Source organism: Phocoena sinus, chromosome 15, assembly GCF_008692025.1.
Source record: "Phocoena sinus isolate mPhoSin1 chromosome 15, mPhoSin1.pri, whole genome shotgun sequence".
Taxonomy (NCBI): Eukaryota; Metazoa; Chordata; class Mammalia; order Artiodactyla; family Phocoenidae; genus Phocoena; species Phocoena sinus.
The window spans coordinates 49,658,684-49,680,507 of record NC_045777.1 but is presented as its reverse complement, the minus strand read 5'-3'; the positions used below and the strand labels follow the sequence as shown (position 1 = coordinate 49,680,507).

General features: G+C 48.1%; 1 protein-coding gene across 3 annotated transcripts in view; it reads left to right on the top strand.

The window, feature by feature from the left end:
- LUC7L (LUC7 like) overlaps window positions 1-12,293 on the top strand; it is a 30,801-nt gene extending 18,508 nt beyond the window's left edge. For all 3 annotated transcript variants that reach the window (XM_032604198.1, XM_032604196.1, XM_032604197.1), the window contains 6 exons: window positions 672-815; window positions 4,828-5,004; window positions 7,552-7,640; window positions 10,633-10,662; window positions 11,060-11,227; window positions 11,945-12,293. In XM_032604198.1, coding sequence (XP_032460089.1) covers window positions 672-815; window positions 4,828-5,004; window positions 7,552-7,640; window positions 10,633-10,662; window positions 11,060-11,227; window positions 11,945-12,086 — 750 coding nt within the window. In that variant the 3' untranslated portion in view covers window positions 12,087-12,293. The remainder of the gene's footprint in view (window positions 1-671; window positions 816-4,827; window positions 5,005-7,551; window positions 7,641-10,632; window positions 10,663-11,059; window positions 11,228-11,944) is intronic.
- The last annotated feature ends 9,531 nt before the right edge of the window (window positions 12,294-21,824 follow it).

Here is a 21,824-nt window from a genome sequence, read left to right as displayed (position 1 = left end):
TGTTTTAAAAGTTTTTTTTTTTTTTAACATTCCTACATAAAACAGGAAATGAGAAAAGTTAGCAGGGAAATGGTTAAACTGTGGTGCATCCACATCACGGAAGAAGAAAGTAGATCTGTGTGAAATTGGCCTGTGTGTCATCTGGATGACCCTTGTCTCTTCAGTGGAACTCTCTTCAGTGTCTTTTTTCCTTTCAGTTTTATAAAAGCATTTCTTAGGAAATAGACAGTTGCAAACTGGATCAACGGTGCCGTTTTATTTCTGAAAGCAAATCCCAATAATTAGGCATTTTGCTTACAGTATAAGTGTATGCATTTAGACCCATGCATTTTTTTACCCTTACCCAGAAGATTGAACTGTAATAGAAGGCATAAAAAGAGATGGTCTAGAAGCTGACCCACATGATGGTCCCTGCAACCTGTTGGCAGTAACAGCGGTGCCACTGCTTTTATTGGAACGTGGTGCACAGGTCTAGTTATGATCAGTCTCAGTGGTGGCGTTAAGGATGTCGTAATTGTTAGAATTCACATGTCATCAGTGAGGGTTTCCAGCTGTTCTAATATTTTCAGTGGAACAGACCAGAAATGCAACAAGAGAAACACTCGTTTTCTTTGCATTAAAAAATCTGTTGTTTTTAGATGTCTCCTTACCTGATTGTTTCTCTCTCGTAGGCAGAAAAAGTACATGAGTTGAATGAAGAAATAGGGAAGCTTCTTGCTAAAGCTGAACAGCTAGGAGCTGAAGGAAATGTGGATGAATCCCAGAAGATTCTTATGGAAGTGGAGAAAGTCCGTGCAAAGAAAAAAGAAGCTGAGGTTGGTGACAAAAATGTCTTAGAGAGGGAGGAAGTAGTAACTCCAGAGTTGACCTTTTGGGCTAAGATTAAGCCATGCCTTCTTTTTTTGTATACATATTGGGAAGGAGTTGGAAATAAGGTGGTATATTGTCAGGATTGTACGGTTTAGAGTCAGCACACACTGAGGTTTGTGTCTTCACTCTGCCCCTGTGACCCCGTGTGGCCTCAGACTAGGCACTTGCCAGCTCTGTGCATTATTCCCACGTGTAGAGTGCGTCCTGAGTATAACAGTCAGCGGAGGAGTGTTAGTGAGCACCTGCCGTCTGTCCATCTGGCTCCCAGGGAGGGGGCAGCGTGGTGGGTGTTCACCTGGTGTAATTGGGCCAGACTTGCATTGCAGATGCTATGTACAGTGAGGCCTGGTGCTTAGTGACACTGTGTCCTCAGTAGAGAGACCCATGCAGGTTGCGGGTGGTACCCAGGTGGTGTCCGCTAGGCTGCCAGGCCAGGACACACTGCTGTGTGGTGGAGAAGCTGAGTCAGGGACTCAATGTCTGTATCGGTGACAACCATTTTCCTCCTAGATGATTTCCTCTGTTGCATACTCCCTGGTTCTCAAATCTCACTGCTGGAATCGGAGATGGCTTGGGTAGGCTTCGAGAACGGTGGGAATGGTAGTCAGAGGAAGACGGGGCAGGTGTGTTCCTTTAGTAAGTGCTTGTCATACTCCAGCTATGGGCCAGGCACTTCTCTAGTTGTGAGCAAGCCGGAAGACTCCCTCTCCTGTTGGAGATGATACTGCTGTGGGGAGGGGGGCCAGGCAGAAAGGAATGTGAGCAACGGATAAGATTAATTCTGATGAAGATGGGTGCACTTGGCGGGTGCAGGGCGTGTCCAGGTAGGACAGAGGGACCCTGGAAGGCCCTTAGCTGAGACCAGATGAGAAGGTTCTCAGAATGGTGGGTAGAGGTGAGATGGTGGAGTGGGCGGTGCCCCAGTGCAGGGCTGGTTTTGGTTGTTGCTGCACCCCCGGCTTGTCATGGTGCCTGATACATAGTAGCAGCTCAGCGATGACACAACAATTCTCAGCTGAATACACGAGTCCTGCTGACTGCCTGTGGGTGTTCGAGCGAGGCCCACTCAGGCAATGACATGTGCATGAAGAGTCGCAAGTCCTGCATAGAAATCCTACACGGCTGTATACTAAACCCCTGTGTACTTAAATGGGAAATTTATGTTTACATGTAAAAAAAAAAAGTCAGGCTCCCTCGGTTGCTGACAGCTCCAGCAGAAAGGCCAGAGGGTCAGGAAGGAAGCTCTGCGGCCTCTTAGCGAGTCCTGAGGCCAAGCCTTCCTGCTTTGAAGAGCAGAGCAGACACCAGAAACCCGTGAGATGGCTCCGAGATTTATGCATAGGCTGAATGATTGTAGATGTGGGGTTCACCACTTGGATGTCTGCAGACAGCCAAGAGGGCAGCAGGATAGGGGACCCATGGCAACTTGTGCCCAGGACTCCAAGCATCCTTGCTAGAAGGCAGGTGCAAGGACACTCACAGCAGAACTGATAAAATGAGCAGCCGTCGGTAACCTGGAAAACCACCCATGGACAAACAGCCATGTGCCCCTGAAATGGAGTCCTGCAGCAGTGAACGAACTGAACACATCTGCCTGCAGCATCCTGGAGAGAGCTCTCCAGCAACACAGGTGGGAGAAAGACCTGTAGTGCTGACACAGTGCTGACCACTGACATGGTTTATGGGTCCACATGTGCAATGAAGTACAGAGACAGCACTGAAGATTATGCTGAACGCACACGAATGCCTCTGGGGAGGGAGAGAACAGACACTAGAGAGGGAAACATCAGGAACTGAATTTCCATCATAATGTTCTATATCTTTCATTAAAAGAAAAACAGAAACCTTAAGCAGAAGTGCTGAATATGGTGGGTACACTATTTGTGATATTATTCTGCCCCTCTCTGTAGTTGTAAAACTTTGAATGCCTTCCTCTAATCTCTTTCAAAATCAATTGTAATTATTCTGAGTGAAAATAGTCAATCCCAAAGGGTTAAATACTATGTGGATCTGTTATATAACATTCTTAAAATGACCAAACCATAAGAATGGAGAGCAGATTGGTAGTCACCAGGAGTCAGAGAAGTGGGTGTGGCTGTGAAGGGGCAGCAGGCAGGACCTTTGTGGTGATGGATGTTCTGAACCTTGACTGTATCACTCAGTGTTCTTTCTGTGATGTTGTGCTATAGTTTTTAAAGATAGAACCATTGGGGGAAACTGGGTAAAGAGTACGCAGCACCTCTCTGTATCATTTCTTAGGATGACGAGACAGCCTTGCCTCCTGCTAAGGGGGGGAAGAGCACCCTACCCCATCCTGTTCTGTCCTGTAGTTCTGAGGAAGGCCTATGGGGGGCACTCAGGTGATGAGGATGGGGACAGTGGCCGGAGTAAGGACAGTGGGGGTCCTGGGCACTAGAGTGCCTTTCTGTACCTTTGCTGGTTTAGTGAGTGATGTGATGTCTTATTTTGATTTGCATTTCCTAGGGAACATTTTGAATGTGTGAATTAATGGAAGATTACTACATTCAGTCTTCCCTTTAAGGGCAAATGATTATTGAAATGCATTTCTTAAACCTAGATTTTGAAGGAATGTTTTAACTTGAGCACAAGCGGCAGTAACCATGTTCTGGTTCATTTTCTTTTGTGTTTCGTGTATTTTGCTTTGAAGCCAAATGACTTTTTTTTTTTTTTAATCAATTTTTGGCTGCATTGGGTCTTTGTTGCTGCACGCAGGCTTTCTCTAGTTGCAGTGAGTGGGGGCTGCTCTTCATTGCAGTGCGTGGGCCTCTCATTGTAGTGGCTTCTCTTGTTGTGGAGCATGGGCTCTAGGCGTGCGGGCTTCAGAGTTGTGGCGTGCGGGCTCAGTAGTTGCGGCGCACAGGCTTAGTTGATCTGCGGCATGTGGGATCTTCCCAGACCAGGGCTCAAACCCATGTTCCCTGCATTGGCAGGCGGATTCTTAACCACTGCGCCACCAGGGAAGTCCGTAGTGACTTCTTAGGATTAGACTCAGACTGCACTGGCTGCAGGAGGGAGTGTGCTTTGTTCCATTTGGCACACTTCCTCCTTTGAAGAGAGTGTCTAATGTATTTGTCCTTCCAAATTTTAGCTTTTGGAGCTGCGTTGGGATACAGTTTCCTGAACATCGGGACAATCTCCGTAGATACTCTTGTGTTTTTTGCTCGTCTCTTTGGTTTAGGTTTTTTGTTTGTTTTTTAAGACCCCTGTTGAAGATTCTCCCCTCTTGTTTCTTTCGTCTTTGCAGAGCTCTCCACCATAGCAGGGACTCATCTTCCCTGCTAGCCTTTTAGCACACACAGCATCCTGTGTGTCTTAGTGTTCTGAATACCCCTTGTTGCTTTGAAATCATGACTGGTAGTTCATTTCTTAAGCAATTAAAATTGGGCTGGTTACAAGAATCTGAAGCTTTGTAAACGATTCAGTTTTTATGTATTTGAAAGTCATCTCGGACTTCCCTGGTGGTGCAGTGGTTAAGAATCCACCTGCCAGTGCAGGGGACATGGGTTTGAGCCGTGGTCTGGGAAGATCCCACATGCTGTGGAGCAACTAAGCCCATGCGCCACAACTACTGAGCCTGCATGCCACAACTACTGAAGCCCGCATACCTAGAGCCCGTGCTCCGCAACAAGAGAAGCCACCGCAAGGAAGAGTAGCCCCCGCTCGCCACAACTAGAGAAAGCCCGCACAGCAACGAAGACCCAACACAGCCAAAAAATAAATAAAACATTAAAAAAAAAATAAAAGTCATCTCTAGGGAATTCCCTGGTGGTCTAGTACTTAGTACTTGGCACTTTCACTGCCAGGACCCCCGGGTTCAATCCCACATGCCACATAGCCAAAAAAAAAAAAGTCATCTCTGTAGTCCCTTCACATACTTCCATTTTAGGGGCTGAGTAGACAGTGACATTTGACTCTCACTCTCTTCCCATTCTCCAGGAAGAATACAGGAATTCCATGCCTGCATCCAGTTTTCAGCAGCAGAAGCTGCGTGTTTGTGAAGTCTGTTCAGCCTACCTTGGTCTCCATGACAATGACCGTCGTCTTGCAGACCACTTCGGGGGCAAGTTACACTTGGGGTTCATTCAGATCCGTGAGAAGCTCGATCAATTAAGGGTATGTTAATGTGTTGTGTTTCTGAAGAAACCCGAGAAGTTTTCTGATTGTCTTTACATCTCTTTGCTTTTAGAAAACCTTGTGTTCTTTTTTGTTTTTGTTTTGTTTTTTGGGGGAGGGGGTTTGGTGGAGGTACTGAAAACCTTCTGTTCTGATTCTAAGATCATGCCTTGGTTTTATACTTCAGTTTTACAGTGAACTACTCAGATTTCATCCATATGTTCCCACAAGAGATCTAAGATCTCAGAATCCAGCAGAGCCTGGGATATTTATTTAGTCTGCTACCCCTTGTTTACAGAGGAAAATGGCAGAATTCAGTCCCACGGTACAGAGAGTTCTCGTACCCCTCTGAAAACACTTCTGTTGGTGATGGGAAAGAGCCAGTAGTCTGCAGTTTTTTTTCTTGGACAGAGGCGGACACATGGAGGGTGGACTGGCTAGAAGGATGAGAAGGTGATGGGGCATTTTCTGATAGCCCTGCCCCACTGCTGGATGCCTGTGTCCCTTCCTCGGGGCTCCTCCTTGTTCTGGGTTAAGCTCTACAACATTCGACATCTTGGGTACGGAATGCCAAGGAGGAAGATTAAATAAGTTTGTGATATTTTGAATTGTCTTCTTCAAATGGATGGTGCTTTCCCTAATTGTGTACTGGGACCCTATGATGAGATGCTGGGAAATGTGGCAGGCCTTTTATCCGGACACCTGAAATCTATTGGAAGGACAGACACGTGGCACCTGACTGTAGGACACCACGATAGTCAAGGCCTTGGGCCTTGTGTGCCCCCAGGAAGGAGCAGCGGGTAGCAGGGCCCTGCATCCAAGGACGGTCCCCCATAAGTGATGTGCGACTCGGCCCTGGGAGAGGGAGCTGGGTGGCAGTCTCAGCACTGGTCTTGAAACATTTGCTCCTGTGCTCCCAGTAGAATTTTGAAAAATGATATTCTTTGTCACATTTTTAAGTTGGAATTTTTTTCTTATAAATTTATGGGTATAAAACACGTAAAAATATTTTATATGTAGTCAGTAGAATGTAAATAACAATTTGGTGTCAACTACCATCCCCATTAAAAATCTGCTCCTTAGGGAATTTCCTTTAAATTGTCTTCCCATTCCATAACACCCCAGAATTTTGTCCTAATGTTTCTTATATCTGAAAGCCTTTTGTTTTTTTCTTAAGATGTACCTTTGCTTCAGAATACATTGAAACCTTTAGAATTTAAGTATTCACTTGATCTAGAAGTCATGTATTGTCATTGCAGTTATGAGCAGTATATAGTTGATAGAACAACCCAACTAAGTTACAGATTTTGATAAATAGCTGCTAAACTATCAACAGAAAATGTATTTGGAAGTGCACCTCTTAACGATAAGGAAGGTGGGAGTTGTGTGCCCTAATCAGAGATGGCTTCACTCCCAGTGGTACTGGAGGTGTGCACCCGCCCTGGGCTATGCACCCCCTGGGCCATGCTCCAAGGTGGATGCAGGGTGAGAAGAGTGAGGACTTTCCTCAGGTGGGGGAACCTAGTGTTTTAGGGAGTGGGGAGGGTTTGGGAAGGAGGTGATGCCAGCCCATAGGCCGGTTCTCGGCCTCTCCTTGTCCTGGCCACGCCTTCTCTTCCTGGGGCCTGGCTCCCATCCGAACTGAGATTTAAGGTCACCCTTTATGCCCTCTCGGGCCTTTGTCTCCTGGCTCTAAGTTCCTCCCCCTCAGGGCCTTCCCCTCAGCAGCGTGAGGGGGGGCATTGAAAGGCTCCGAGTTGATTTTGGGGTGCTCTGAGCTAGCCAGTGGATGGTGCTCTGGCAGGGGGGTTGCTAGGCCACCTCCTGCCTGTCTGCCTTCCTTGTCCACTGTGCTCACCATGACCCAGCCTGATGGGACGTGTGGAGCTTGCTGTCCCCAGGAAGCCCCGCCAGCACCCCGGGACAGGCTGCAACTTGGCAGGGCAGATTGGCTCCCGCAGCAAGATGGATTCGGTCAGATACATGTTTTCTCTTTTACATGAAGTTTGTGGAGTCTCCTTGGGGTAAAAAAATTAAATTTATGGATTGATTTGAGCAATATGATAAAATTTCTGTGACTTAGATGTACAGCACTTAGGATATGTAGTTTGTCACTGAACTTGTAAAATGATAAAGCGTTTTTTTTCCCCATGTATTTTCCATTGTTTAAGAGGTTTTATGAAGAATGTGTTCCTGTTTCCTGAGTTTCTCTTAGGTTCTTAAATTGCCAGTATTTTTTTTTTTTTTTTTTTTTGTGGTACGCGGGCCTCACTGTTGTGACCTCTCCCGTTGCGGAGCACAGGCTCCGGACACGCAGGCTCAGCGGCCATGGCTCACGGGCCCAGCCGCTCTGCGGCATGTGGGATCTTCCCGGACCGGGGCACGAACCTGCGTCCCCTGCATCGGCAGGCGGACCCTCAACCACTGCGCCACCAGGGAAGCCCCAAATTGCCAGTATTGAGGTCACATAAAGGTGCTTTGTTCAATAATGTTCACTCTAGTGTGTGACTTGTTCCTCCCCCATCTTCCTATTCTTTGTTTATTTAGAAAACTGTGGCTGAAAAGCAGGAGAAGAGAAATCAGGATCGGCTGAGGAGGAGAGAGGAGAGGGAGCGGGAAGAACGACTGAGCAGGAGGTGAGCACATGCGACCTGAGGACACCCCACTTCTTCCTGGCAGCACTGCATATTTACTGCCCTTGACAGTTGAGGTCTGCCAGTTACCTGGGTGGCTCTTAAAAGAAAAATAAGCAAACACATAGCACGTTCGGTCAAGCGAGGTTCTGGCTGGTCCAGGAGGACCTGTGTGCACAGCTGTGTGGTGTGGACAGGACACCCAAGCCGCTCGAGCAGCTGTGGCCACCTGATGCTTACCTAGAAAGATGTGGACTCCCTGGCAGGGGTGGAGGGGGACCTGTCACAGCACCTCCTGTGGAGCAGCCCTTGACCAGCAGGACAGGCAGGAACTGGGACACCAGAGAGGAACATGCTCTCACGCAGCCATGCCTGCTGTGGGCAGGACCCACCAGGGGCGGGCTCCGGTGTGGGCCCAGGCTCGTGGGTGGTAGGGTGGAAGCAGAGAGAACGTGAGCTAGCTGGGGTCCAGGCCAAGGAGGTGGCAGTTCGAACCCTGTGAGGGCCAGGAGGGAATGATGTGTTCTGGGGGTGGAGCTGATAGGATTTGCTAGTGGACAGAGCGAGTTGTGCAAAGGGGGAGTGGAGCTGGCTCAGGGCTTCTGACCAGGAGTGGCCGCTTATGGCGGTGGGGAGACTGGGAATGGTGTGTTGGGATGAGGAGGAGGTGGGGAGGAGAATTTGGCTGTGGCCATATTTGAGCCTAAGAGACATCCCTTCAGCCTAAGAGACATGCAGGTGGAGACAGTGGGTCTGGTCAGAGTTCAAGGAAGAGGCTGGAGCGCCGAGTAACCACGCTTTCATATTGGGCACAGAAACTGGGCTTTCCTGGAGGAATTCCTTAGTGAATAACTCAGGACAAATAATCCTTTATTGTATCTTTTGTGTTTCTTTTCATTATTTTAACTATCTAACAGATTCTGATTATAAATAGACTCAAAACAGTGTAAAAATATATTAAGTAAAAAGACACAGAAGTGACGACAGTCACTGGACATGTTGTGTGCATGGGTATATGTGGAACCCTCCACATGTGAGATCTTCCCATAGCAGCTGTGCTCTTGAAGGCTACACAAAGTCCCTACTATGATGCTGTAATTAACTATATCCTTTTATTCTCCCACCTTCACCCCTTTTGTCCACCCCCATTTCCCTACCTCTGGCAACCACCAGTCTGTTCTCTGTATCTATGGGTTTGGGTGTTTTTCGATTCCATTTCCCTACCTCTGGCAACCACCAGTCTGTTCTCTGTATCTATGGGTTTGGGTGTTTTTCGATTTCACATATAACTGAGATCATACAGTATTTATCTTTTTCTGTCTGACTTATTTCACTTACCATAATGCTGTCAAGGTCCATCCATATTGTTACACATGGCAGGATTCCATCTTTTTTGTGGCTGAATAACATCCCACTGTATACGTACAACCACATCATCTTTATCCATTCATCTATCAGTGGACACTTAGGTTGTTACCATGTTTAAGCTACTGTAAATAATGCTGCAGTGAACATGGGGGTGCAGCTATCTTTTCAAGATTGTGATTTCATTTCCTTTAGGTAAAAATACCCGGAATTGGAATTTCTGGATATTGTAGTTCCATTTTAATTTTTTGAGGAACCTCCTTTCTGTTTTCCGTAGTGACTGCACCAATTTACATTCCCATCAACAGTGCACAAAGATTCCCGTTTTTCTGCATCCTCACAAACAAGTGTATTTCTTGTCTTTTTGATGACAGCCATTCTGACAGGTGTGAGGTGATACCTCGTTATGGTTCTGATTTGCTTTTCCCTGCTGAATAGTGACGTTGAGCAATTTTTTATGTGCCTGTTGGCCATCTGTATGTCTTCTTTGACAAAATGTCTATTCAGGTCCTCTGCCCATGTTTTTACCTTTTTTTTTCCCCCCTTCTGTTTAGAGTTCTTTTTGTGTTTTGGATATTAGCCTATTATCAGATACATGATTTGCAGATATTTTCTCCTGTTCAGTAGGTTGCCTTTTCATTTTGTTGATGGTTTCCTTCACTGCGCAGAAGCTTGTTAGTCTGATGTAGTCCCACTTGTTGACTTTTGCTTTTGTTGCCTTTGCTTTTTATGTTTTTTAAAGCCTTTGCTTTTTTTTCTTTTTTTTTGCGGTACGCGGGCCTCTCAGTGTTGTGGCCTCTCCCGTTGGCGGAGCACAGGCTCCGGACGCACAGGCTCAGTGGCCATGGCTCATGGCCCAGCCGCTCCATGGCATGTGGGATCTTCCCGGACCGGGGCACGAACCCGCATCCCCTGCCTCAGCAGGCGGACTCTCAACCACTGTGCCACCAGGGAAGCCCAAAGCCTTTGCTTTTTAAAAAAAATTTTTGATTAAGTTTTTATGAAACTATTTTTGAACAAGTAATCTAGTGACCATCTTTGTATGAGTTTGAGGGTTTATAAAATTCCTTAGAATTCCTGGGATAAAGGAATATAATATATAAATATTGGTAGGTGTTACAAAAATGGCTTTTCAAGAGGCTTTGTCAGATCACCCTCCAGCCACATGATGTGTGAGCATCTTTTGTCACTTCCTCCTTGAGCACATGTTGGTGGTGATCTTGTAAATTTCTGCTTGGAATGAAATGAGACCTCATTGTAAAGTGCATTTCTTAGTTGTTGGTTGTATAATGTTTCCCAGGGAGCTCATGTGACACTCACTGACAGTGAACCTGTGTTTGCAACTTGGGTGTCCTGCCCAGCCCTGCACCTGCCATGTGACTATCTGTGTAGCTGAGGTGGTGTCCACTGTGAAGAGTTTGCAGAGCCACTGGTTCAACTCAGTGCAGCATGGACCCCTGGGTGCTGATCTCTGCGTTCTGCCTCCAAGCAGCTGGGGCTGGAGGCGGGCCTTATAGCAGGTCCTCTGGGAAGTCGGCCCTCCTTCACCACATGAACTTGAGGCACCTCCCCTCAGCTGTAAGGGATGGAGCTGTTTTTGGGAAATTGTTCATCTTTTTTTCCATTTTAGGTCTGGATCAAGAACCAGAGATCGCAGGAGGTAGGTTTTCCATTTATGTGTTCTCAGTGAGATGTTCTTTTCTATATGCACTTAATACTTAACCTTTATAGCTTCACAGTTACTATCTGGTGGTCAGGTCTGGCTCATGAAGGGCACAGGACGTGGGTGAGACTCCAGTCCCGTTTGTAGCTGGCGTTGGCTGGGGCTTAGTGCAGCGTGGGAGTGGGGACCCACTGTCAATGAGAGGGACAGTCAGGGCGCTGCTGGGGCCTGCTGGGCAGATGGGAGTTTCCTGGCCAATGTACAGGAAACGTCAGCGGGAAGGGTCTGGCCGTAGTTACCAGAGAGTAGTTGGTGGGATTATTGTGAACCCAAGTTGTAAGTTTGTGGGAGGAGGGGAGATAACAGTAAAGCATCAGCAGAACATCTGCTGCAGGTCGCGCTCCCGGGACCGGCGTCGGAGGCGGTCAAGATCTACCTCCAGAGAGCGGCGGAAGTCGTCCCGGTCCCGGTCCCGAGACAGACACCGGCGCCACCGAAGCCGTTCCCGGAGCCACAGCCGGGGCCACCGCCGGGCATCCAGGGACCGGAGTTCGAAATACAAGTAACTACTCTGACTCCTTCAGTAGCTGCATCCAGGAGTGAACCCTTTCTTTGTGTGCCAGGGTATGGGGGTCTGTCATCTGTGGGACAGAGTGTTAGGGCCTTGAGGAGTCCTGAATGGGGCCCAGGGCACTGAGAGCCCTAAGTCGAGGGCAGCAGATGGCTTCAGGGCTGGGACGGTTGAGAGGCTGAGAGGTGGTCGCACGTGGGCATGGCCATGCTCAGGGGCTGCACACTCACTGTCACTTTGGTACACAGAGCCCCTGACTAGCCCTGCTTACCTCTGTTGTGGTTTTTTTAAAGGAAAAACAACAACAAAAAACACCACTAATGATCATATTCAGAGACGACCACTGTTAGCTTTGGTGTGATGAATTTTAAATATCTTTTTTTCCATTGTGTTTTTACATAATGGATCGTATTCCATGTGTGGACTCTTGTTGTATTTTCCTTTGCAGTGTTCACATTATAGTGAAAGCTTTTCCTGTTACTAGAAACCTTTGCAGATGTCACTTTCTAGTGGCTGCCCAGCCCTCCCTGGGCAGTGGGTTGGGCACAAGACGGCAGGCCTGGCACCCTCTGGTCTGCTAGGGCCCTTCCAGCCGTGGTGGGTCCTACCCTTACCTGGCCTGATGCTGAGGGTCCAAGGTGTCAGTGCCTGAGGAGCAGCCAGGAGGGAGGGCCAGCCCTTGCTGAGCCTCTGGTTCCTGTTTCCCAGGTTCTCCAGAGAGCGGGCCTCAAGGGAGGAGTCCTGGGAGCGCGGGCGGAGTGAGCGGGGGGCCACCGACTGGAGGCTTGAGAGCACCAATGGAAAGACTGCGTCACGGAGGTCGGAGGAAAAGGAGGCCGGCGAGATCTGAACCCACACCCAGGCGCTGTAAATAGTCCGATACATGTTTGACACAGCCTAACGTTACCCTTTATATTTGCTGAATACAACTCATCTTTTGTAGTTTACCATTTCTATTGTTTTGGAGCTAGCTGTGAGTTTCTCGAGATGTACAGAGTTGCTCCTGTGTTTGGGTTATGTCAAGTGGGAATAAATAGCCTGACAGACTGCTTCCTGACGGCCGCGGTGCAGTCTCTCCTGTCCCCGGTGTGCTAGACTTCGCCGTGGCTTCCACAGGTTGGGGGACACACCAGGGGTCATCTCACTTGAGCTTAGAAATGTGACTTACGTTGGACTCCCCTTTGACTTTTGGCATATGATGTGCTGTGCACCTCCAACACCCAGACTGGCTGGGGCCGGATGTGCCCGGCCGTCTGCTCTGTGGGCTCCACATGTCTTTCTGAAGTCTGAGCTGCACTCTTACGGAGGACTGCCTGTTTGGTTTGTGGTAAGCAGCCTCAGCATGGCACTCGAGCTCAGATGAACTACAGTTCCCCCTCTTGGAGTTACTTAGGGCCAAGAAAGACCCGTGCATAGTATCTGCATGACAGCCACGAGGTCTTCAGAGGGGGGCATGCTGACTTTGGGGTCAGGTGTGGTTTGACTCACCCTTGGGGGGCCTGGTGGTGTTACCCACTCTCCCTCAGCCCTTTTGCTCGTATTGCTAAAGTGAGCCCTTCAGAAAAGTATAACTGGGAGCTCTTTTCTTGTTTTCACTTTTGTGGGGGTATTTTTGGAGGGAGCTTCTGGCTGGGCCAGAACATGCTGGAACATAACCCTGCTCACAGTGGGAGACCACTGGGAAGCCAAGGGTGAGTATCTGTCTGATAGGTGGGTGGAGGTGTGCCCTCCCAGGTGGGAAGTGGATACAAGTTGGCAGAAAGCCTGGGTCGGGGGCAGGGCAGGGGGTATAAAAGTCTCCTGGGAGGGTAGAGGCAAAGGGAGTGAGGGCTATGGTCATGGGTTCCCGACTCAACGGTGTAGCCTGGCCTGTGACGGCGGGGGCTGGACTGAGCGGGAAGCCGGGGCAGGGCTGCACAGCTCCTCACACCTCCATTCGTCACCTCCGGAAGGGATGTTTTGGGGTTTTGTCCTGTTTTTATTGTCGTGCAGTACACATACATTTACCACTGTAACCATTTGTAAGTCTACAGTTGAGTGGCAATCACTGTGGTGGCCACTGTCCGTAGAGGGGTGGTTTTGAAGAGGCAGAGGGCAGATGGTGTCCCTGTACTTAGGAGGCCTGGGGTCCCAGCCAGAAAGCAGGTGGCGCTGGGGTCAAGACGCCCAGGAGGGCCTGTAGGGCGGCTTCTGCTCCCCTTACACCTGGATGCTCACCAGTCAGTCCAGGATGAGGCAGTGGGAGCCCTTGCTACCTGGCTCTTCCAGCCTCTGTGCTGGAGGCACCCGCCTGCCCCTGGCACATCACAGATCCTGAGAGCCTGGTATCCCTGACCCCTGAGCCTTGGGTTCTCCGTGTTGGCCCAACTCCTGGGCATAGGAGTGCAGCAGACCGGCCGTGGCCCTCTGCTCTGGATGGGCAGAGGAAGAGGTCAGACTGGTGGGGGCAGTGCACAACCCAGGACACCGAGGCTGCTCTGAGGACGCCACAGCGCACCCTGGGTGGGTTCCAGCAGAGGGCCTGGTAGGTGGGTGGAGGACCCAGAGGGTGCTGAGAGGAGGGGACTGGGGCCGGAGGGGGCCACCTACCTGAGCCCCCTCACTCCTTGTTAAAATACTGATGTGGGGAATCACTCATTTAACAGGGAAGAGCAGGGATGGAGGTAGGGAGATGATTGCAGTCCTAGCAGAGAGTTGGGTCGGCCCAGCCAATAGGTGCAGATGCTTCCGGGGCCCATGTTGATGGTGGGCCCTAGGCCCCTGAGGTCAACCCCAGGGCTCTGTGGTGCCCTCAGACCCTCCCTGTCACCAAATTCTCAGGGACTCCCACACACACATCATGCTTCTGGCCACTGGCAGGGGTGGGGTGTGGCATGGTGGTAGCACCTTGTGTAGGTTGTGGAATCTCCTAAGTGCATGGAGGCCCCAGGCTGTTGAGGGGGCAGGGCTGTTTCGGCTGCTCTCCCCTCTCTTTCTGGGGATCCTAGCCAGGCCCAGAGCTACAATCTAGGGAAGGGAGGGCTGGAGGATCTGTGCTGGCTCTGCTGCTGCGTGGGAGCCCATTGCATCCAAGGCAGTTCCCAGGCCCTCGCTGCATCATGTGGATACAGGGATATCCTCCCAGGATGTAGCTGGGTGCTCTTGGTTGGGCCTGGGGGCTGGGGGGCCGTGTCCAGCCATGGTTTGTGTGATTTGGGGAGGGGGTGTGCACAAGCAGTGCCTCTGGTGGGCCCCCTGCCTGGGAATGGGATGGGGGCCACAGTGGGGCTTAGAACCCACACGTGGTCCTGCTCTGGGGAGACTGGGTCAGCTAAGTGGTTTTTGGACTTTATTGCATGTCATTGTCATCTGGAGGACTTGTTAAAACAGGTGGCTTCCCCCACCCCCTGCAGACTTTCTCTTGGTCTAGGGAGGGGTCCAAGAATGTAGACTTTTAAAATTATTTTTCAGGTAGATTTTTTTGATTGAGATAAATGCTCCTACCATGAAGTTCAACATTTTAACCACTTTAAAGTGTATGGTATAGTGGGTTTTGTATATTCACAATGTTGTGCTGTCTAGTTTATTACTGTGTAGCTGTAGAACATTTTTATCACCCCAAACCCTGTACTCATTAGCAGTTACTCCCCCATCCCTCTGGCCCCAGCCCTGAACAACCACTAATCTGCTTTCTGTCTCTGGAATCACACGATGTGACCTGTGACTAGCACCTCTTACTACTGAGCGTGGTGTTGGAGGGTTCATCCACCCTGTAGCCTGTATTGGTACCAAGAATGTAACAGTTCCTTGGGCTGCTGGTGCTGCTAGTCCGGAACACACTGAGAGCTGGACTGGGGGCAGCAGGAGGGGTCCCCGACAGCTGGGCCACCAGCTGCAAACCCTCAGTGGCATATCTCTTGGGACACGAACTGAGTTGCTATCCAACTCCTTAGAGCAGGGCTTCAAGCTCTTGCCACCAGGGCACATGCGGAAAATAACACTTGTTCTGTTTGGACCGGAGGAGAAGAGGGTTGAGTCCTGTCCACAGTTGCTGGCGCATTGTATTCCTTTATGTCCACTGCACAGGCTCTAAGCCCGGCCCTCAGACAACCCTTCCTCCTCCCACACCCCTGGGCACGCTCCAGCACAGGAGGCTTTGGTGCCATGTGGCCCTGGGCGCGGGGTCACAGGCAACAAAGCTGATGGCTGCTTGAGGACCTACACGTCTGCCACCAAGTGCCAGTGATCCCTGGTCGGAGGCGACCCTCCACCCCCTGCCCCGGGGCACCTGGGAGTCCACTGGGAAAGCCCGAGGGGTCCTTGGGGGTCCCTGCGTGTCCTGAGCACCCACAGCTCTCTGGCGCTTTCCGGCCTCTTCTGCTCTTCCGTCTTTCCCTCCCTGGGGCACCTGCTCCCCACCCTCCATGGCTGGCTCCCTTCCCCGTGTCATCCCCACAACCTGGCCTGCCTGATTTCCTTGCCCAGTGCCCATGGGGCTGGGGTGCTCTCCCAAGGAGGTTGTGCGAGGAGCACTGTCCTCACTGTCCAGGAAAGAAGTCGCGAGCGGCCAGCCAAGGTGACTTCCCCCACCTGGATCCCGACCACCTTCATATTTTAATTTTTATTGAGATGTAATTGACAAATGTTATGTTTCAGGTATAATGATTTGATATATGTATATATTGCGACATGATTTTTTTCTTGTGGTGAGAACTTTTAACCTCTACTCAGCAACTTCAAACATATAACACAGTATCATTGTATACATAGTATGATGCTTATAATTACATAATAATGTGATATATTACAATACAGTATTGTATTGTTCCGGTCCTCCTTCTGAAGCTGCTAGTGCCTCCTTTGGAGCCCCACCGAAGTTCAGCCTGCCTGGGAATCCAGGCCAGTCAGCCCCAGGCCAGGCCCAGGCTCTGTACAGAAGAAAGCACAAAACACTTTGTTTAGAGAATGAAGAGCAGGCCCTGCATGTGCACCCAGGTCCAGAGATAGGACATCTCCAGCTCCTGGGAGCCCCCATCTTCCCCCACAATCCCTGTCAGAGGTCTCTGCTCTCTTTGAAAATCACTTACCACGAACAACACACATTTATTGTCCCACCGCTTCTTAGCATCAGGGTTCCCAGAGCTGCAGTCAAGGGGTGTCATCTGAGGCTGTACTGGGGAAGGGTCCTCCCCAGCTCACCTGGTCGTGGCAGCAGTCAGCGGCTTTCCAGCTTTGGCAGGAGGCCCTCCACAGGGTGGCTCAGGGCAGCGGGTGAGGGAGAGGGTCTCCTAGCCAGACAGGCAGCACCTCAGTCCTGGGAGTGCCTTCCCATTCCCACCCCAAATCCTGTGGGTTAAAAACAAGACAAGTGGTCAGGGGGTGGGGGTGGGGGAGCGCGGGCGAGAGAGACATGGAGACAGCAAGTGCTGGAGAGGGTGTGGGGAACAGTTACCACAGAGCCCAGCAGAGGTCCACTCCTTGAGACACACTTGGGAGAGCTGAAAGAGACTCAGAAATCCTTGTACAAGCGTGTTTATGGTATTCACAGTAGCCAGAAGGTGGAAACAACCCAAATGTAACAGATACAGGGGCAAACAAAACCCAAAATGTCTGTTCCTACAATGAGATATTGCTCGGCCTAAAAGGGACTGGAATTCTGATGCATGTCTAACATGAATGAGCCTTGAAAACCTTATGCTGGGTAACAAGCTGGACACAAAAGACCACGTACTGTATCCATTTCCATGAAAAGTCCAGGATCAGTAAATTCACACAGACAGTAGGTGAGTGACTTTCAGGGGCTGAGGGGGGGGAGAGGCATGGAGGGTGACTGGTAATGGACACAGGGTTTTCTTTAAGAGGATGAGAAAGCTCTGGAACTAGATAGAGGTGATGATTGCACACCATTGTGAATGTACTAAGCACCACTGAATTGTACACTTTAAAATGGTTGAAATGGTAAATGTTATGTGTATTTCACCATATTAAAAATAAAAAGCTTGGGGGAGGGATGGATTGGGAGTTTGGGGTTAGCAAATGCAAACTATTATATGTATGTATAACTGAGTCACTGCTGTACACCAGAAACTAACACAACGTTGTAAATCAACTATACTCCAATAAAATAAATTTCAAATAAACAAAAAGCAAAGCCACACTCAAAGGGAGGTGCCAACACAGGGGGAGAACACCAAGAGGTGGGGTTACAGGCTCCACTCTAGAGTCTGTCCCCATCATTGTTATTAGTGACGCTTGTTTTTACTCTATTTGTGCCTTTTGTCTGAAAGTCCTTTGTCGAATCTTTATCCTTTGGATTAGTTAAGTCACATAGTCGGTGTAGTTAACAATGTTCTTGGTTTTGTTGACACTGTCTTTTGTGGGGGGGCTTTCCATTTGTCATACCCATTCTCTTTCCATTTTTGCCCCTTTTTGGGGGGATTGTTTTATTTTAACAGTGTTTTTCACTCTGTTAGATTGGAAGTCATATGCTCTATTTCTATTCTTCTTTCTATTCTTCCCCTAAAATTTTACAACATGCATACTTGATATGTTGTGGTTGGCTGAATGATAGCCTCCAAATATATAGAGGTTTTAATCCCTGGGACCTGTGAATATTCCTTTATATGGCAAGGGGATTTTGAAGATGTGATTAAGTGAAAGATTTTGAGATGGAGATGATTCTGGATTATCCAGGTAGTCCTAATGCAGTCACAAATGGGAGACGGAGATTTGGCCACCAAAGAAGGCCGGGTGCTCCTGGCTTTAAAGCTGGAAGAAGTGTCCAAGAACCAAGGAATGCAATTCTAGAAGCTGAAAAGGTGAGGAGAGGATTTTCCCCCAAAGCCTCTCGAGGGGCATGGCCTGTGAACATCTTGATTTCAGCGTAGAGAAACTGATTTTGGGTGTCTGCTCTCTAGAACTGTAAGAGAATAAACTTGCGTTGTTTTAAGTCACTGAGTTTTTGTTATACCAGCAATAGGAAACTGAGTCTAAAGTTAATGAAGACATTGTTTGCATGACAGATGGTACAAGGACTTAAGAGGACTTGAGGGCTCTGAACCCCTTCTTGCTTAGTATCAGCGGGTGTTTCGCGTCTGTGTAGGGCTTTTTGGTGTTTTTTTTTTGTTTTCTTAACTCCATAGACATTATAACTTTACATACAATCAGTGTTTGTATTTACCAGTGTTTTTGTTATTCACTCTTCTTACAGGTCAGACTTCTCCTGAAATATATCCTTCAGTAGAGTCAGGACAGGGTGGGGCAAGTGAGGCACCCGAGGCATGACATTCAGGGAAGAGCTGGGAAGCTACTTCCCTGGTGGTCCAGCGGTTAAGACTCTGAGCTCCTAGTGCAGGGGCCATGGGTTCTCTCCTTGGTCAGGGAACTAGATCCTGCATGCCACAACTAAGAGCCTGCGTGCTGCAACGAAGACCCGGTGCAGCCAAATAAATACTAAAAATTTTAAAAAAGGAAGAGCTCCTGCTTGGTGTTGTGCAGGGTCTTACGGTCTTGATAATTGATTCTGACTTAATTTTTAAGTTCACTAATTCTATGACTGTGTTTTGTTAAGGTTATCCATTGCGTTGTTTTTGTTTTTTTTTTTTTTTTGCGGTACGCGGGCCTCTCACTGTTGTGGCCTCTCCCGTTCCGGAGCACAGGCTCCAGACGCGCAGGCTCAGCGGCCATGGCTCACGGGCCCAGCCGCTCCGATGCATGTGGGATCTTTCCAGACCAGGACACGAACCCGTGTCTCCTGCATCGGCAGGCAGACTCTCAACCACCAGGGAAGCCCCATTTTAATTTTTGATGGTTATATTTTTCATTTCTAAAAGTTCTTTTTCACATGTGCTGTGTGACTTATTATATTTTATGGTTCCCTGCAGATATTTGAAATCTTGTCTTTAATTTTCTGAACAAGCAAAGTTGTAATTGAATCTGACACTTCGGCAGGTCCATTCTGCTGACTCATGTATCTGCTGGCTTTCACGCACGGTGTCTTCTTTCCCCCTGTGCCTGGTGAGTTTGCTAGTCCTGGCCCTTTGTGGCCTATGGCGATTTCTTCAAGGGAGGATTTGTTTGCCAGGGGTCGATGAGGGAGTCCAGGATCATTTTACACAAAATTCACAGCCTGGAGATTTTGGTAAGGGGAGGGCCCCTCTGGTGATGCGAATTTGGTCTGCAAAGCCACAGGTATCAGCATGTGATTTCAATTTATCAGGGCATTGTTTTCCCTTTTCTGCTGAACATAAGGGTTTTTTTGTTTTTGCTTTTTTTTTTTCTTTCTTTCTTTGCTCATTTTTCCTAGTCCCTGTGTTTGGGGAAAGGATACCCAGTGGGGTATCCTTTTAGGGCCCCAGATTTATGGAGAGGAGTCACCTTTTGGGTATGTCACCTTATACTGGCCCTTTTAACCTATGAGCCTGTAAGGAAAAAAAATCCCAGCTCAAGTTTGCTAGTTTCGTCAAGTACATCAGAACCCAGGTGGTATAGGTGCTGTGACATTTCTGAATTCTCACATTTACTTGGTTTTTGGTCTGAAAATTCCTTATCATCTTGCTTGCCCTTCGTGCTGTTGAGAAGATGAAAGGCATCTTATCCAGTATTTTAAATTGTCATAAATAAAGCTGTAGCCTCTTTTCTTGCCAGGTTGGAAATGGCAGCACAGAGCAGGCAAAGCCTTGGAGCATGACAGGGCCCAGAGGCCTGAAGGAAGGGTTGGGTATATTTCGAGGAGAGACTCCCCCCAAGAAAGACAGAAAAAAATGGGCAAAGGCGTCAGGTCCACAGACCTGACAAAGAACAAACACCACCCTGGGAAAGTGGGTGATTCTACAGAGAAGTCAAGATGGAGCAAGCAGCGTTCACCTTCACAAGTAATGAGCTAAATGAGGGCTGCGGGGTGGGGGGTGCAGGCTCTCGCCTCCTGCTCACAAAACTCAGGAGGGCAGTTTTGGAAATTTTATCAAAAAGCCATAGCAATGGGCATACCAGAAATTCCACTTCTATAAAAATCCCCCAAGGAAAATTATGTTTGTGCATAGAATTTTTGCTACAAATGCTCAGGACAAGGTTTTCTGCAAATTAATTGTGAAAGGGCGAAACACATACACATAAATGAATAATCACTCATACCGCCACCACTTTCCTTTTCTGGAATTAGATCAGGTATACTGACAGCTGTCTTCTCTGCCTCCCTAGTCCCACGCCCATGAACTGCTGCCATCACTTAGTGTGTGTTGTTTTCAGTTTTCTTGTGATTATGTCAATATGAACCTGGATTTATTCTCTACAGTGACCTGCTGTGTATTTTGTTCCATGAACGTCTTGGCATTGATCACTGTCTGTGCCCAGAGGCTGACCTCCCTGTGTGCCTCTACCATAATTTTTTTAAAAATTTACTTTATTGAAGCATAGTTGACTTACGTGTTAATTTCTACTATATGACAAAGTGACTTAGTTATGTGTACATATACCTTTTTTTCATATTCTTTTCCATTATGGTTTAACAGGATATTGAATGTAATTCCCTGTGCTATGCAGTAGGTCCTTATTGTTTATCCATCCTGTATATAATAGTTTGCATCTACTAACCCCAAACTCCCAATCCATCCCTCCCCCATCCCTGCTTTCCCCTTTGGTGACTATAAGTTTGTTCTCTATGTCTGTGCGTCTGTTTTTCTTTCACAGATAAGTTATTTGTGTCATATTTTCGAATCCACATATAAGTGATATTATATGGCATTTGTCTTTCTCTTTCTGATTTACTTCACTTAGTATAATCTCTAGGTCCATCCAGGTTGCTGCAAATGGCATTATTTCATTTTTTTTTATAGTTGAGTAATATTCCATTGTATATATGTACCACATCATCTTTATCCATTCCTCTGTTGATGGACATTTAGGTTGTTTCTGTGTCTCGGCTGTTGTAAATAGTGCTGCTATGAACATTGGGGTTCATTTATCTTTTTGAATTATAGTATTGTCCAGATATATGCCCAGGAGCGGGATTGCTGGTTCATATGGAAACTCTATTTTTAGCTTTTTTAGGAACCTCTAGACTGTTTTCCACAGTGGCTGCACCAATTTACATTCCCACCAACAGTGTAAGAGGGTTTCCTTTTCTCCACATCCTCTCCAGCATTTGTTATTTATAGGCTTTTTTCTTTTTTTTTTTCTCCGTACCTCGCGGCTCTTGGGATGATCCCCGATCAGGGATTGAACCCGGGCCACAGCAGTGAAAACACTGAGTACTAACCACCTCACTGCCAGGGAATTCCCATGTTATTTTTAGACTTTTTTATAATGGCCATTCTAACTGGTGTGAGGTGATGCCTCATTGTAGTTTTGATTTGCATTTCTCTAATTCGAGATTTTGAGTATCTTTTCATGTGCCTGTTGGCCATCTGGCCATCAAAAGAGAAATGTCTTTTTAGGTCTTTCGCCTATTTTTTGATTGGGTTGTTAGTTTTTTTGTTATTGAGTTGTATGAGCTGTTTGTACATTTTGGAAATTAAGCTGTTGTTAGTCACATCATTTGCAAATATTTTTTCCTGGTCCGTAGGTTGTCTTTTCGTTTTGTTTTTGGTTTCCTTCGCTGTACAAAAGCTTG